This window comes from Myotis nattereri, assembly GCF_964212035.1.
Source record: "Myotis nattereri genome assembly, chromosome: 17".
NCBI lineage: Eukaryota > Metazoa > Chordata > Mammalia > Chiroptera > Vespertilionidae > Myotis > Myotis nattereri.
The window spans coordinates 17,269,303-17,286,328 of NC_138092.1; the positions used below are offsets into that span (position 1 = coordinate 17,269,303).

The 17,026-nt window shown below is 38.1% G+C and overlaps 1 protein-coding gene across 1 annotated transcript in view; it reads right to left on the reverse strand.

The window, feature by feature from the left end:
• Window positions 1–335: 335 nt before the first annotated feature.
• RSPO2 (R-spondin 2) overlaps window positions 336–17,026 on the reverse strand; it is a 141,761-nt gene continuing 125,070 nt past the window's right edge. Inside the window, exon 5 of the mRNA XM_081110936.1 lies at window positions 336–2,140. Coding sequence (XP_080967062.1) covers window positions 2,025–2,140 — 116 coding nt within the window. The 3' untranslated portion in view covers window positions 336–2,024. The remainder of the gene's footprint in view (window positions 2,141–17,026) is intronic.

Genomic DNA, 17,026 nt, shown 5'->3' on the forward strand with positions numbered 1-17,026 from the left:
GCACAAATCCATAACAAATCATCTGTACACTGTATTGTGTGTTCACCACCCCAAGTTTCTATCCATCACCATTTATCCCCCCAGCCTATTCCCCACCACCACCCTAGAGTTTGTCTCTATTTTGCTTGTTAGTTCCTAAAACCTACACTCTTAACCACTCCACTACCATGTAATTTATAGCTAACCTAGTTAGTGCCTTAGATGTAGTTACTAACATAGGTTTGAAAAATTTGTTTTCCTTTTTTTAAGGACCATCATTTGAGGGTAGAGTTTAAAGTGTTGGTTTTTTTCCTAAATATATCTCAAAAGAAAAGTAAATTTCAACAAATACTTTTGAAGTTTTTTAATGCATGAAAAGAACATCCCAGAAACAGAACAGGTATTGACTTATTAACGATGAAGCACTATACAAGAGCCCCCTCCCTGCTTAGTAATAGGAATATAGTGTAAATAGACATGAAAGGAGGTGAACACTTCAGGATTAAATGCAAACCCTAAAGTTTAATACAACATTAATATATGGCTTATCTCATATCAATATTTTCATAATGGTGTATATGACATTTATATTTATTGGTAAGATGCTTTTGACTCAAAAGTTAACCAAAATACCAAAATGCTGTGAAGAGGTAGTTTTGCCAATGCAAGGTGAGAGAAAGGCTTTACCTTGCTTTGTTTTTTCCTCAAAAATCTGCAACCATTTCTTTTGGACCATCCAGGAAGATAATGATGCTTTTAGAAGTAGCCAATTCAAAATCCTTTAAGAGTTGATTCCCCCAAGGGGACAAGGATGTTTTTGATAGCACAACTCTGAAACCATCCCCTAGGAGCTCCCATGCTGTTCCCGCCCATCTCAGATATGAAATACATTCTGGCTCCATGGGGACCTGTTAAGATCTGACCAGCAGTTGTAGGAATTTATCTTGTTTTCTCCTCAGATCCAAAGCATAGTCTTATGAGGGTAACTCCTACAGTGACCCAAGAATACTGGTAGGTGCCCTGTCACTGTAAGTCAGGGACTGCTTTAAATGATGCATATACACATACTGAAGTTTGCAAAGTTCTCTAGCTGGCCTGTGAAGTTGCATGACGAGTACTAGGAATGGCTGCTTGTAATTCCTCGTGTTTCAGGTGTGTTTTATGATGTCATCCCATCTTAGACTCAAAGGGACTTCTGGTTTCTGACTGCCAGATGCGGTTTTATCTTGTGAGGAGATACTCACATTCTTTGACACCGATCATTTGACCCTATGTACAAACTAGCTTATCCTATCCTTACAGTGAGAAATAAGGTAAGGTTCAAGGGGCAACAAAACATTTGTCAATTCTCAAACCTAGAACAGCCATTTACTGGACAACAGTTAGGAACCACTAAAAAACAAAGTGACATCTATCAATCAGGCATGACTTGTTACACATAAGAGAGCATAAATATACAGTAAATAAGAGGTTTATGCATAGCCCCAGCGGAATATGTACATATCAGAGCCGCTGTGAAACTGAGCAGGAATTCCTGCAGCATATCCCCAGCTAAGAACAGTTCCATCCCGCAACAGCTTGGAAGGGAACAGATGCCGAGAACATGTGGTAACATTAAGCAGATATCCACATACATGTATCCTTGACAGTGCACAATGTGAGAAATAGAGGGCACAAGTGAAATAGCACTTTGCCTGTTGAGCATCTTCCTTCCCATAAATATGCACGAGTCCGTTCTCCAGTGGGGGTCTGCAGCCTCCCACTTGGTGGTGGTGCACACCGAGCCCAGTCCCGTGCTGTGCACTCACTCCTGCTTCCCCCGATTCAGGCCACGAGCTCCCACCTTCACAGTCTCCAGCTGCAAATCAAAGCATAAATAACAGAGGCCATCGGGGCTCCTCCTTTCACAATGTCACCGGGAACGGATACCGGTCAGAGCAGCACAAACACCGCGCACCAGTGTCCGGGAGTGGAGAGTAGCTTTGTGCACTTTTGCAAAAAACAAACAAAAAAAAACCCAAAATCCACCCGACGTGTCTCTCATTTTACTGGTTTGCCCTGTCTGTAGCGAGGAAGACACTGTGCTGCTCCTGGGCCCTTTCGGTCAGCTTCCTCTTCTTCTTCTTGTTCTTCTTCTCCTTCGCCTTTGGCCCTCTCTTCCCTACAATGGCGGGGGCGGGGGGGGGGGGGAGAGAGAAATAAAGACGTGAGAGAAAAGGCTCTTTTTCTAGGAAAGAAAACATAAAACATTAAGAGTTTTACACAAAGCCCATCTGGAAAACATCACCTATGGAAAAAGCAGCCTCAAAGAGAAAATTGTTCACATTAATTTTGACGGAATAATAATAATTTACTAAATTGGATATGCTGTCTAAACCAGAGACTGATCTTCCTGTTACAGGGAACTGGCATTTTTAAACACCTCCCAGCAGCCTGATCAGTCTTGCAAATATCATCCTGCCACAAAAATTTCACTTATCCCCTCCTACTTTTAACAATGCTACCCTTTACTAGACATCTTTACATCTTTCGCCTGCTCCACATGTCAGTGGGTCAAAAGAAAATAAGCATCTATCTACAGTAAATATACCAGAAGTTTCAAACCCCCCTCGCCCTGCCCCACAGGAGAAACAAATGTCTTGCTTTTAACATTATTCCCTCTGTGTTCTCCAAAGGCCAATATATGATATGACATATGTGGAATACTTTGTTTTCTATAAAAATTTATGAGGCCATCATTCATGATGCGGCTTATGGCTTCTTATAAAAATCGCCTAGACCAGTTCTTATTGAGAGCAAGAAAAATGCTTGTTCCTGAATAACTGGTGGAATATATCTTACAAGCAGAAAATCACACCATGTGATCCTGTTTGTTCTCTTTGCCTTAGTCACTAGGAAGCTCGGAGCACAAGCTAAATAGTTGGAGTTTTGGGGTGCAGTTTTCCCTTTGCCTCTGCTGTATTTCACTTCTTACATCTTGTGGTTATGCATCACGGTCTTTAGAAGGTCTCAGCATTTCTTTGCAAGTATATGTACATAAGATTATGAAAAAAATAATAAGGGACATAGACATTCACTTTAGGTCTATTGATCTCTGAGTTCTAAACACACAGGGATCATTTTTAGAGCAGGAAATAGCTTTAAAGTTCACTTGCATTTTACAGAAAGTGAGTCATCACTATACATCTTCGGTACAGGAAGGTTTTTTCCCTCAAAAGACAAAGAATCCTACAGCCAGCTCGCCTCCCTGCCCTATGTCCAGTTTTATCGTGTAGTTCTACAAAGCTTTTCCTGTGAGACACCATAGTAATCAGTACCACAACTAGGACATCCAGTTGTAATCCATGCTCTCCAACCTTCCCAGACCTTTTCATGTCAGGGACATAGATGACCGATGTGAGAAGTGAAGAAGAAACAGACCAGAGGTTAGAGAGGTAGATGCATGCCTTAGGAAACCAGACATTCTAGATCAAGAGAGGCCATGAGAGCCCTGCATAAGGGAGGTGTTTCTCATTTCTGCTCTTTTTGATGAGAAAGGCTTTATTCTATTTGAGGATGGAAAATAGTCTCACTGATAAGACTATAGCACATGGTTGCCACATAGTGGATACTTAATAAGTGTTTGCTGAGTAAAACTTTTATCACAAGAAAAAAAGATTAGAAAAAGAGTAACTTACTTTAATAGGACACTGTAGTAAAATAATCAGAATATGATCATGCCCTCATATTAAATTATGAAGGTCCTTGAAGTTAACTTCTGGTTCTCATTAAATTCTGGCATTAATGTTATAATGGCATTTTGCCATCTTTAAATATAGTTAATCCTACCCAATGAAGCTTTAGTCCAAGCCAGCATTAATAAAAAAAAAAAAACCTGTAAAGTTACAGCTATTTAATAACACCATATCTGATGATGAGACACACTAATGAGGGCAGAGAGATGAAATATTTAACATTAAATAGAATATTTAAAAAGAAGCTTCAGTGATAAAGTTATATGAAGGTTTTTCTTAGATCTATATTTATCTAAACAGAAAATCCTTTAAAAGTCATTGCTCACTACATTGAAAAGTTCAGTTTAAATTTCATTTCTGTAAAGGCTGGAGGTTTCTTTAAAAGCAAATTTAAATCCAGTGAATGGGAAATAATGCCAACATTCCTTGATTTTAAAATGTATTCTGTTAAGATAAAAATATACTGAATATGTTATTTAAAGCTTTTCACAGTCACCATTTGAATTCTTCATATAAATGATTTAGTTGGGAATCAAATGTACACTACTTTCACTAACAGCAAATCTAAGCTAAATTACTGGAAACTCATTTTAAGAGAGGGTCAATTTCATGTCATTTACCTACTATATTATTCTGATGTAATTGTTAATATCAAATGGTCTTTGGATTTGCTGGCTGATATAATATTGTGTGTGATAGAGAAGTTATTCAGTATTTGCATAAAACTGTTCATATTGTAGCCAAAAATTCAGCAATGCTTCTGAAAACTTATATAAAATAATTTCTCAAATTGTACAATTATTCTATTGGCAGTAAGTCATATGATACCTGTTCCAACTAGAGATGTTCTGGGAGACCTAATTATAACCCTAAAACTTTCCTCAGCAATCTCTTTTGAATGACATCTTTGTGCTATTGGCTCATTGCTTGGTTTTGTTCTTGGTCAGCCCCATTTCTCATGTAAGATATATTGCAAATACCAAAGAATTAAGACATTTAGCCAATATTTGACCACGAATAGGCCTAAATTAACTGAAAATATTTTGTGGTCCATAGTAGGTTGTTTTGACTTTAAGCCCAACTCAAAGTAATAAAAGAATATTGAAACATATCCTAACAAAGGGTATAAAAAGAGTCTTGCACATATTTTCTTCTGATCTCTAAGATTTAACAAAAGTATATATCCCTGTTTTTATTTATATATTTGAAAATAACACACTGAATATACAGGCATGTTAACTTATGTTTTCACTTAACTTCTTTACATCTGTGGGTAGATTAGACTCAGAGAATGACTTCTAGACTTGCATTAGATGGTTGCACATTCTTTCAAGAATATTCACCTATACAGAAAACATTTAAAGGCAAGTTTGATGCCAGTCACCCAAAGACTAATTCAACTCATGGATTTAACTTTCTTGCTTTTTAGTTCACAAGAGAAGACTTGGAAAATACATTCCCCAAGATCAGCAGAAAAGATTTGAGTTTTGTTAGGAGATTGTCAGCCTCCAGGTATGTCCAACACTGATGACAAATTATGTGTATCTTTGTCCTGAGTGCTTTAAGAATGCAGGTGCCTTGACAAATCACTATTGAGTGAATCTCTTCAAGATCGAAGAGAATCTGATCTACGGAGCAGATCTCTTCAGCACTGTTGTGTGAATGCAAGAAGACAACTAGCTTTTAAGGCAAAGCAATGTGATTTCACAGAGAAAGGCCTTCTCCGGGAGGAAGCAAACCTGGTAGGGAGCACTGTCTTGGGACAGAGGTGTCTGGTGCAATATTACACTTGTGATTCTCGGTTTCTACATTTATAGGAAGAAGATGCGATAGTCATCTTTCACTAGAAAGTTATGAGATGCCGTTAGAAAAGATTATATTCCTGGGATGAAAGGAAGATGAGTAAAATACCACTGAGAAAACAAGATCATCATCAAAATGAACAAAGTTAGAAAGGTATTATCAAAACCACACTCTAACCAACATAATTACATTGACTTGCACACATGTGGAAATAGTCCAACAGGATAACCTATCAACTCTTCTACAGAGAAAGGTGAGCAGTGCCTTATGGAAATACTCCTAACATCCAGCTGTAGATTACTGCTATTAGAATCAGAAACAGGATAGATTATTTTGAACCAAGATATCAGGCAGCCTCACAAATTACATGAAGCTGTGAAAATACTGACTCCCCTGTCAGTCACACATGAATTTCATTCTTCCGTAAGCTCCCCAATACAAGAAAATGCTTCAGATGGTTTTCCCCCCTCTTACTAGGTTTAGATAAAAATCTTTTCATCATTGGAACAGTGGTTCTTATACATCCATAGATGAGGCACAAAGGTTGTGAAGAGTTTCCATAATGATTACTGAGTATTTTGAGGAAGACTTTCTAATGGAAGAAAACTAAATAAAAAAATTCAGTAACTGTGACTAACAAAAAAGATAAAAGCTTCCATATATACACACTGGGGGAAGTAGCCACAATTATGACAAATACAGTTAACTGTAATGACCAGTATTAGAGCCACAACTATGACAACAAAGGTCATCACCTAAAACCAGGACCAATTTCTATTACAGTTTAATAACTTTGTGATGCTTACTTAAAACCTAGGCTTCATTGTATTTAAGAAATTCATTATGGTGACGAGGGAATCACCTCAAAGAGATTGTCATCCTTCAAAGCAGTTAACAGTGAGAGACAAGAAACCTGTGTAACCACCAGCTGGTGAATCTTGTCCTACATAGGACACACACACTAGGCAGAACATAAAAGTTTGCTCCACATCTAAACTCAGAGGGACTGAGTTGTAGACAGTGAATAGTAATTGGGCCATTACTTTCTCTCATATGGGCAACTTGAGTTTGTCCAAAAATGAGTAGCAACAGAGATCTATTTATTTAAGAGTGATTGATGATTCCCTGGGGAAAAAATGCCAGCTGGTTCCTAAAATATTTTAAAAGCTCATATGAAAATAGACAAAAGTCCTAAATACAATTCAGAAGAAGAAGTAAAAAAAATAGCTAGTAGCTAATAAGTATACTTAAACAATCAAATCTCACAATCAAAACCACCAAATAAATTGAGTTGCTACTGCAAAGATGCTTAAGAGTGAAAATATGTAAAGCTAGTGAGAATGTGATGAGACAGGCTTCGGGATGCAGTTTGAGAATATGCAATTGATTCATACAGCCTTTCTGAAAAGCCATTTGACAAGTGTAAAAAGAGCATTAAAATGTTCATAACATTTTAAAAATTGAATTTTAGGGAGGGAGTGAAAGAGAAAGAAACATCGATTTATTATTCCACTCATCTACTCATTCACTGACTGACTCTTGTAAGTGCTCTGACTGGGGATCAAATCCGAAACCTTGCTCCAACCAACTAACTGAGCTACCTGGCCAGGGCAAAAATGTTCATAACCTTTGAACGAGATCTTGGAATCTATTCTAGGGAAATAATCTAAACTTGGGCAGAAATTTATAAGTAAAAATGTTTACCATAACTCTGAAAAAACCCTGTAAATTACCTAAGTGCCCTTCTACAATTTTTATGACTACCAAAGCAGTGTGTTTTAAACTATGAAGATGCATTTTGTATTTTAAGACCACAACAATTAAATTTATGTACAAGAATAATTGCATGTTTCTAATACTTATCATAAATAGCTATAAGGAAAACCTTGTAATACTAAAACATTTCTCCTGCGGTGGTAAGCAGATTCTTTAATGAGTGGCCAATCATAAATGAATCTAAGATATATAAAAGCTTAAGAACTACTGGACCTAAACACTCAGACATTAAGAATATAAAAACAGACTCATAGAAACAGAGGCCAAAGGAATGGTCACCAGAGGGAAGGGGGTGGGGGATGTAACTAATATAATGTTGTATACCAATTCTCCTTAAGTTTTTTAAAAAGAATATATATTAGTTCATGAAGCTCTTTTTTTTTCCTAGAAAGGACTCCAAGTATGATGAGCATGACTGGCATCTACCACAGAATATTCTACATAGTCTAAGATAAGAACTTTCCTACTGTCTATAATAATTCAGGATAACATATCTTGATGGTTATTGATTCACATTAGCTGGAAGTCAGAGGAGAGTGAAGTTAGCTAGAACTCTGAGTAAAGCAAAGGAATTCATTTTAGACTCCTTATAGTACAAAGTTCCTTGTCATTTTTAGTAACATTTACCTGTTTCTTTGGGTTTTTAAAAGAAATAACACCCTTTTCACTAAAAATATTTCACAGACAAATGTCTTTGGAAAGAACTAGAAAATCCCTCAATGGTTATTTGATGACTAATCAAATTTTCTTTCAGGAAAAATATAGAGACAAAAAAAAAAGAGTTGAAAAATAGCAAGCTACCTCCAAAGGAGACTTACTGGGCATCTTGAATCTCAGGTCATTCATCTTCATAAAAGTGAATGTGTTTTAAAAGTCTACACACAATCTGGAGATAAATTACAAGTAGCTGTCCATCTTACAAGGCTATTGGTGAAGAGTGACAATCATCCAAAATAATGACAATACACTTCTCTAAACATACAAATGTGAAAATCATTCAAAATTCAGAATATTTACTGCTATAGATTTACACTATTTCAATAAGCAATTCTGTCTTAATGTTCTACCTGTACAAGTCTGCCATATTTTTATTGTAAAAAAAATAGTATGAAATTGCTTTCTTTGTCTTTAAAACCATTCAAGTTTTCTTATATAGCACATTTTATTAGGCGTGAGGTCTGTTACCTATTTTGTTGAAAGGAAGTTCGTTTAGTTTTAAAATCTTGTTTCATGTTCAAAACAATGAAGTTGGAAGAAAAGCTAATTCTGAAGATCACCTGAGCCTTTATAAGTTAATTATACCACCACTAAGATTTCCTGCACTTGGTATTTCAAAATTTATAGCCCTGAAGAAAATCATTGTTCTTCAGGCATATAACAAGAATTCTGAAGGGGCAACAAGATATTCCCAAGCCCCTCCCAACTCACTTGAAGTGGTAAGGTCTACAGAAAAGTAATTTCAATGAGATTTGGATTTGTTCCATATAACATTGGTCATTCCAGTGATTTGTTTAATATAAGCTCATACATATCTGGTACCTCAAACAGAAAAAAGAAAAATCAGTTCAAAGACATAAGTCTATGGCGTTTAAGACAGGTGAAAATAAATAAATTAGGATACATTTATTTCAAAAACATCCAGAGTTCTTTTTATAAATACTTCAGGTTCATTGTAAAGGACAAAGTGTTTCAGGGTAGTGAAAACTACAATAATGTTCTGCGTAAATTCACTTGTGTGAAGGAATAAATACATAACTCTACCACAAGAGGGCACTAATTCACTTTTACTGTAAGGTAAGAGTACCCTGGTTTGTTTGTTGTTTTTTAAATGTACATGGGAGCTTTGGGGCTCTAACTTCTTACATACTTCATTTTAACTCCAATTGGAGACCCTTTTTTTCCTTTCTAGGCAGAGTTAAGCTCTTTAGTAAACTAAAGAATCGTAGCAAGACCAGGAAAAATATAATTGCACAATGCTTTTAAAGATGTTTGAAAGTAAAGGCAGGGAATAATGAGAGGAGAAAAGATGAATCTGCTATTCAGTGATTTGGGGAAAGACACATTATTATAAATCCAAGTAGTATTTTCTTATGGCAAAATTAACCTAAATTACCTGCGAAGAACAAGTCCTTTCCTTGGGTCTCTTATTTATAAGAATGGAGTTGTAAAATTAAAAATGATATTCACTATTATCTGGTACATAGACCTGATATCAAGTATGAAAGCCGATTAGGTGGTGAGTCCTGACAAAGGGTTCTGATCAAGTTGGCCTCCCAGCACCAGAAGCAACTGGCTATGTTGGGGGAAGGAGGGGTTAGATATGAAACAAGTGAGGTACAGAAAAACTAGGGTGACCTATCCAAGTTCATACAGCTAATTAGAAGCTGAGCTGGGCTTAGAACTAGGTTTCAGTGTCATTCTTAGATACTTTTATAGTTTTAAAACACTGGATAAGGACACAGTTACAGAGTTGTTTTTCAAGAAATGCAGAAAAACAGACAAACCTTAGAAGACAAATAACATTACTCTGACCAAATTCTAGGAGAAGTCATTGCCCACCTCATAACTGTGAAGAAACTGCTTTATGAACTATTAAAGTACTGCCTAAAGAACAACTTATCTGTAACTTTGGCATTCTGTAAATTTATACTGCATTGATTTGTTGCTTATTCTTTTTCTTACCTTTTAGCAAGATGCAGTCTGTAAAGTTTCCTAGGTCGGGTAAGTGAGATGGTGGACATTCCTACCATGGACCATGCACTCACTGTAAGTGCTTCCGACACATTCTCACGTAATTGAATATCATGAAAAAACTTAAGTACTCCAACTGCCTGCCAGAACATTGTGCAGTTATGCATCCTAAAATTACTCAAGATAAATAAAATTTGCAGAAAACCAACAGGCTCATTTGGCACTCCTAAATTAAGTCAGAAAAAAACATCAGGTTTTGCGGAGAAAATGATACAACTATTTCATTTGATTAGGAGCAATGGGATAATCAGAAGAATTTCAAGTTCCTCCATAGCTGACTTCATACTATCACAGAAGATACCTTTTAAGGTAATTCCATTAGAATAAGAGGATTTAATATCTACTCCTTGGTCTTCAATCAATAACCATTAACTAAATGAAAAAAAAGTCTAAGAAATGATATTCAGGACTATAATCATATGGCAAGCATTTATTTAATTTGGATTCAATACAATTTCTATGGAACTTGAAGACACACAAGTGAAAAGAAAAACAGAAATGGTTTCTCCAAGACAGCTGTGTCAGGCATGGGCTACCGGTCCAAGCCTACAGCTCACCTAAGTAGTAGGCCTTACACAAAGGGAGTCAGCACAGGATAATAAAGAGCTGCATGTTCCACAAAGGCTCAGGAACACATTCCCTCCTCTGTGCCCAGGGCAGCTCTTGAACCTCCCTCATTAAACAAATTACCACTTTCTGTTTTAATTTTATGTTTGTGGATATGTCATGCAATATATATAGATAGATAGATATAGATATAGATAAAACCTTAATATGCAAATAGACCGAATGGCAGAACAACCGGTCGCTATGATATACGTTGACCACCAGGGAGCACATGTGGAACATGGCGGGTGTCGGCAGCAGAATGCAGAACATGGAGGGCATTGGCTGCAACAGGATGGTGGAGCAGGTGAGCCGGGTCACCAGACCAAGCGGGGTGCCAGTTGCTGTCATTAGGGCGAGCCTCTGGTAATTACTGAAAATTCTTTGGTCCCACCGAGCGCTTACACCTGCTGCTGGTGCTGGTCCCGCTGCTCACACCCACTGCCCCTGAGGGTTTCTCCACCTCCCCCTGCTCCTGAGGGGTGATCAGGGCAGCAGCCACACCTCGCACCCACTGCTGGCGCCAGCCCCAATTGCTCTGCGCCATAAGTGGGTGCAAGCAGGGCCAGTGCTGGCAGACAGGACCGGGGGCCGTAGTGGGCGCAGAGGATGGGCTGAAACCCACCCCTGTGCCCACCAGAGCCTCACAGCCTACAGTTCCTTTCAAGGTTGCACAAATTCGTGCACTGGGCCCCTAGTTTGTGGATAATTACAAATAGCTACAATTAAGATCAATATATGCCATAGTGCCCTGGTAAGAGTCTTTCCAGAAATTAAGTTATAGGTATTCACTTATTTCACCTAATATGGGGAGTCAAAGCAAAGATATATGGGCTGGACCCAAGCCATGTGGTCTTTGTCACCATTATAAAATGAACTGCCCTCAACTTCAACTTACACATGGTCTATGAAGGTGACCCTGGCCCTGAGTAAACTCCATGATCTTTCAGCTTAACTCCCTCTTATAATAGCCTCATTCTCTTTTGCCTTAATTGCATATTCCCAAGAGGGGAATTCCACAGGCCTTGCTCCCCCTGCGAGTTAACCCACAGAGTGATGGGTGGCCTGGCCAGCTAATGGGTTGGTCACTCCCAGGTCTATCCTGGAGGATTGGAGCAGTCACATGACCCTGGACTGGGCAGGCATCTAGGACACAAAGTTAAGAACATGGGCTTGGGGACAGATAGCACTAGATTCAAAAAAGATCTCTGCCTCTTAGAAGCTAGTGATTTTGGACCAGTTACTTACTTTTTCTGAGGGTTGTTTTTCTTATTTCTAAACTGATAAAATCATTGGTACCCACTTCAGTATTGTTGTGAGGGGTAAAGACAATGAATATAAAGATCCAGAAACTATACCTGGCACATAAATGCTGAACAAATTATAGCCATATATGAGGTACCTCACATGTATTATTTCTAATCCTTACAATGGTCCGCAAGGAAAGCATGATTTTTGTTTTGCTCATGAGGAAATAAGTTTAGAGAAGTTAAGTAAATAGCTCAAAATCACATAGCTCAGCATTGAGTCAAACCAACATCTGGCAGATTCTAAAACCTGTACTTTTTGGATCCCTTGTGCCCAGCAAACCTCTTTGATCTCATAATCATTAAAATGGCTGCTGAACAAACAAATTAATATACTAGGCTGAAGGAAAGCATCAACCTCCCCACTCAGCACCCCGAGGTATCAGGGTTCCCATGGGGCACATTAGGTCCCCAAAGGGCCCGGCCTACACCTGTATTTTTCATATTAATTATTTACTGGAGTTAAGGCATTCAAAGCCTCAGTTTCCTGAGGTCATGCAATACATTTAGCATTTCTAATTCAGAGTCAACAGTGTGTCCTTGGAAAAACCCAAGGGAAGAAAACACAACATGCTTCTTTTTCAGCTGGGACTTGGGAGAAGTTTAGACCTGTGGTCCAAAAGCCAGTTCGTGGGCCAGACATAGTAGAACCCTCCAGGGAGCTTTTGCAAAAGATAGGTTCCCTAGCCATACACTGACTCCTGAATGAAACCTTCAGGAGGAAAAACCTGGAATTACTGTTATTGTTTTAGCTTCAGAGGTGGTTCAGTGCAAAGTTAGGATAACGATAACGTGGAAGTCTAGAGCATAAAGCTCTTCTAAAAAGGGCATGGGTGAAAAGACGGACTTGGGAACAGGAGGAAGAAGGAAGTGCTAGGTGAGAGCACTTCAGAATGCATTGCAACCTCCTTCCTAACTGAGCTGAGAAATAGCTTCCAAATTGTGAATGAACACAGTCCTCTTTCTGCCTGGACTCCCTTCCCCAGGTTCTGTTTGTGGTGATGCCCCAAGAAAGCACCAGGAATCAAGTTGCCCATGGCTAGTGGAACATGCACCCAGGCAAAGGGGTCTTGATCTCTGTGCTCAAGGGGGTTGCAGGTCAATCCTGTTACAGTAGATTCGTTTCTCCCTGCGGTTGGATTCGAGACTAGCTTTAGTCTGCAGAATCTCTCAATTAACAGGTTCTGTTTTGACAGACAGTTTAGTGGGTTTGCAGAAATTCTAAAGAGTTTTAAAAAAAAAGAAAGAAAAACAAAATTGCACTTGAAAAAATTAAAACTATTATCAAGTTCTGGGCTTCCTCCTAACTAGGATATAGAGTTGCCACTTCAAAAATTGGAAAGACAAGAACAGTACCCCTCAGACCAGGTGACACAAAACACCAGAGGCATTAAGGTGGCATTAGCTGTATTACAGACAGAAGGAAGCATATTACAAGTCTTTTTTCCTTCTTTCAGAAATGTGCTATGAGGTTCTTCTAAATTATTAAGTCATCATCATCACCATAATGTGTTAGCTGTGTGCTAGGCACTAAGTGTGTTACACATGTTAACTAACTTTATAATAATAATATCCCTATGAAATAGATAATGTCATTAGTTCCACTTCACAGCAGATGAAACTAAAGATAAGAGAAGGCAGGTGACCTGAGATGACACTGCCAGTAATGATAGAATTCAGATTTGAACTCAGTAGTCTGGTCCCACAGCTTATGTTCTTATCCATTATGCTATACTTTTCCCATCACCTTTGTAGTATAATAAAGGTGGTCTGCTGAGAGAGAGGAAGGAGGAGGTAGGTGTTACACTCTTATCTTTAACCACAGACTCCCACAAGGGATTTAGATAGCCTAATTGCCTACTTAATAAAACTTAAAAAAGTCTTTGATAGGTATATTGACGTTAACCAAGCAATGCTACTACACAGGATTGGAAGCCTGCATTTGGAAATAAAGTGAGTAGGGAGGACAGCTGTAGTAGGGTGACTCCAGGACACTTGCCATCACTTCCCTCCCTCCCCACATGCCATTCCCTCATCCAGAGGCCAGTCTCTCTCCTCATGCCTCTGTTCCTTTTTATCCAGGCTGGCCTTACCAACTTGCATGAGAGAGATGATACTCTGGGACTTCCTTCCTAAGAAGCCTGACAGCTTCATCTGGGTCGACCACACTGTATGGAAACCCAAGCCAACCACATGGATAGACTAAGTGGATAGAAAGATGCTTAACCAACACATGTGTTGCAGCCCTGCCAGCCCAGGAGCCAAACATGGGAGTAAGAAGCCTTCCGGTGCATTCATCCTTCAGCAGTTAGCTGACACAAAAGAATGAGTGCCCCCAAGAGAGAGCCTCCCAGCTGCATGCTGTCAACTCGCACATCCATGTGAAACGATAATAAAATTCTTGATTTTTGAACTGCTACATTTTGGAATGTTTGTCACGAACAACAGATAACCAGAATATACACTATACTATTTGGAGGACTACTGAAGTAGGATTGAAACGCACGGTAATCCTTCTTACTTGGACTCGCATCCTACTAGAATGTTTTTGCTGGCAAGTCATGTAAACCTAGTGGGGTTGGGCTCATAAAGTTGGTGCAAGAATATCTGCAAGTTGTTTCAGCAGACAGTGACAGTTCAGGAAGCATGGCACAGCGGTAATGGTGACGTGGCTGGGTTATAAGACTGTAGAGTCACACTCTTCATCTCCCAAAACTTAGGTGCTATTCCACTACCTCTTTTTTGGACATCAAAACTAGAAATCTGAGGGCAGCTTGATTTTTATTTTTGTCCTTTGGATGTAAAGTATTTTCCCGATGGATGCTATGATGCATGCAGAATTTTCTCTTATCTTTTTTATTCAAATGTTTTTGCCAGGCTGTGAATATATATAGATCTCTCCTTCACATATTGACTTGTTTGGCTCTATAGACTTGGACAATCTTTCAACTCGAGTTTTTTTGTTAATATTTATTACCTTTTCCATCATCAGTTTCAATTTTTCCTTCTGAAATTCTATTACTTTCTCAAGATTTTCCTCAGTACCATTACTCTATTTTCCAAAGGATCAATTACATACTTGACACTCGCTAAGGAAAGTTTTAACTTAATTATGTTTAGGTCACCTTTAAATCTTTATCTCACCTGACCTCTCTTAATCTGATCATGTTGTCCTTTTATCGCAGCCTATTCATTATTGCTTCCTAACTTATTTCTTGAATAATATGTCTTCCCTACATTCTATTGAGGACAAACATTTTTTTTCTAAATTTTTCTTCTGGTCTTATATTGCAACAGTAGTAAGAGTTGAGTCTGAAGTTTGCTAAATTTTAGATTTATTTCCCTCTTATTCAACAATAATTATTCCGTAAGTTTATTTTTTTTCTCAAAAAAAAAAGAAGTCTACTCAGATCTAAGAGTTGAATTGTGGAGACTGCCTTTCAACCCCCTCTCTGCCCATCCAGGTGTTGATTAAATTCTATTTTCATCCCAACACATGAATAGGACTTGATCTGCCAATCCCCCAACTTAATCCAATGCTTAGGCCACTCTGCTATGATGCTGCTGGACTCAAATGGAACCTTCTCTTAGCTACTGTCTGGAGTTCTAACACACTGAAGGGAAATATATTAAATTCTAATCCTGAACAGTCACCCAGTCAGGGTTCTTTATGTCATCCCCTGAGTACTTAAGGGAACTACATTTTCCAGAACACAAAAAGTACCACCTATTTCTTACATATTTGTTTTCTTGGAGTTGGCATTTGTAGGAAGAACAATATGAATAGGCTTTGGAGAGAGAGAGATGTAAGAAAGAGAAATCTGGCTTCAGAGACAGTTTATCCTTGTTATTAGATCACACATCCAGAGGCCAGACAGTCTGGGTTCAAATCCTGGCCCTGTTCACTCGCTCAGATCACACAGTGAATATTGACAATCTCTGTGCTTCTATTTCCTCATCTGGAAATTGGAGATAATAACAGTTCCTACCCTATATAATAATTACAGTAATTAAGTGAATTAATATACTTAATACAACATCTGGAATATTAGTATTCACTATTAGTTGTAATTATCATTATATTGCTATAAAGCAGAGGCCATGCCAAAAAAGTACATCTATCCACTTTTCTAATTGACAGAGAACTTTCACTTCTGCCCCAGGGGCCAGCTGGTTGGGACCGGAGAAAGCCATTTCTAGCTTTCAGGTAGACAGTCATCGGTAACATAATGCTACTGATTCTCTACTTATATGTTTCAATTCAGTGCTTTTTATTAGAATGTCTTTCTGGATTCTGAACACACGTGGCCCATTGGTGTTAGTTTACAGTGTTATCAACTCCATCCTTATAAGTATAATAGGGAGAAGTCAGGAGAGGGCAAATCTATCTAGATACCATTCTAAACTAATGACCATTCATCCCAAGTATGTTAAAAAACAACTCTGTATTAGAAAGAAAATGTACAACTAAAGTTTACATGACTAAGAACAGTTCCCCAGTCCAGTTCTGTTTTATTTAAACCAATGACAAATAGCAAATGCTAAAACTCTCCCAATCAATCAGAATTATTAAATGTGGAACACCCCTTCCCCCAAAGAATCACAGTGCTGGACATGACTTTGAGGGCTCATCTACTCCATGCATCTGCCTTAAAATATGTCTATACCCATTTATCCTGGAAAAGTATTTTAGAGACTAAGAGAATACTTTAAGTATTCTTAATAATCTTAAGTATGAAGGAGCTCTTGATTATTTAAACTCCAAACGCTCGTCTGTGGTTATTTAAGTCTAGTTTCTCAGAGAAAACTAGTTGGCCACCAGGTTCCCCATAATCTTTATGTTCTTTAAACCTTATTATATCATCTTTTACTACCCTTTAAAAAATATATAGCTAACAGATGTACTGCTTATCTAACAAAGTTTGCATAAATAATTAGCTTTATATAAACACGGCCTATTCTTCTTTTGAAATGTTGTATTTATTTTAAACGAGAATAAAAATGTAGTCTTGCCAACTCAGGCAAAGATTCCTCCAACACTACTTCTAGCCTAACCTTCTGACTCCGTTA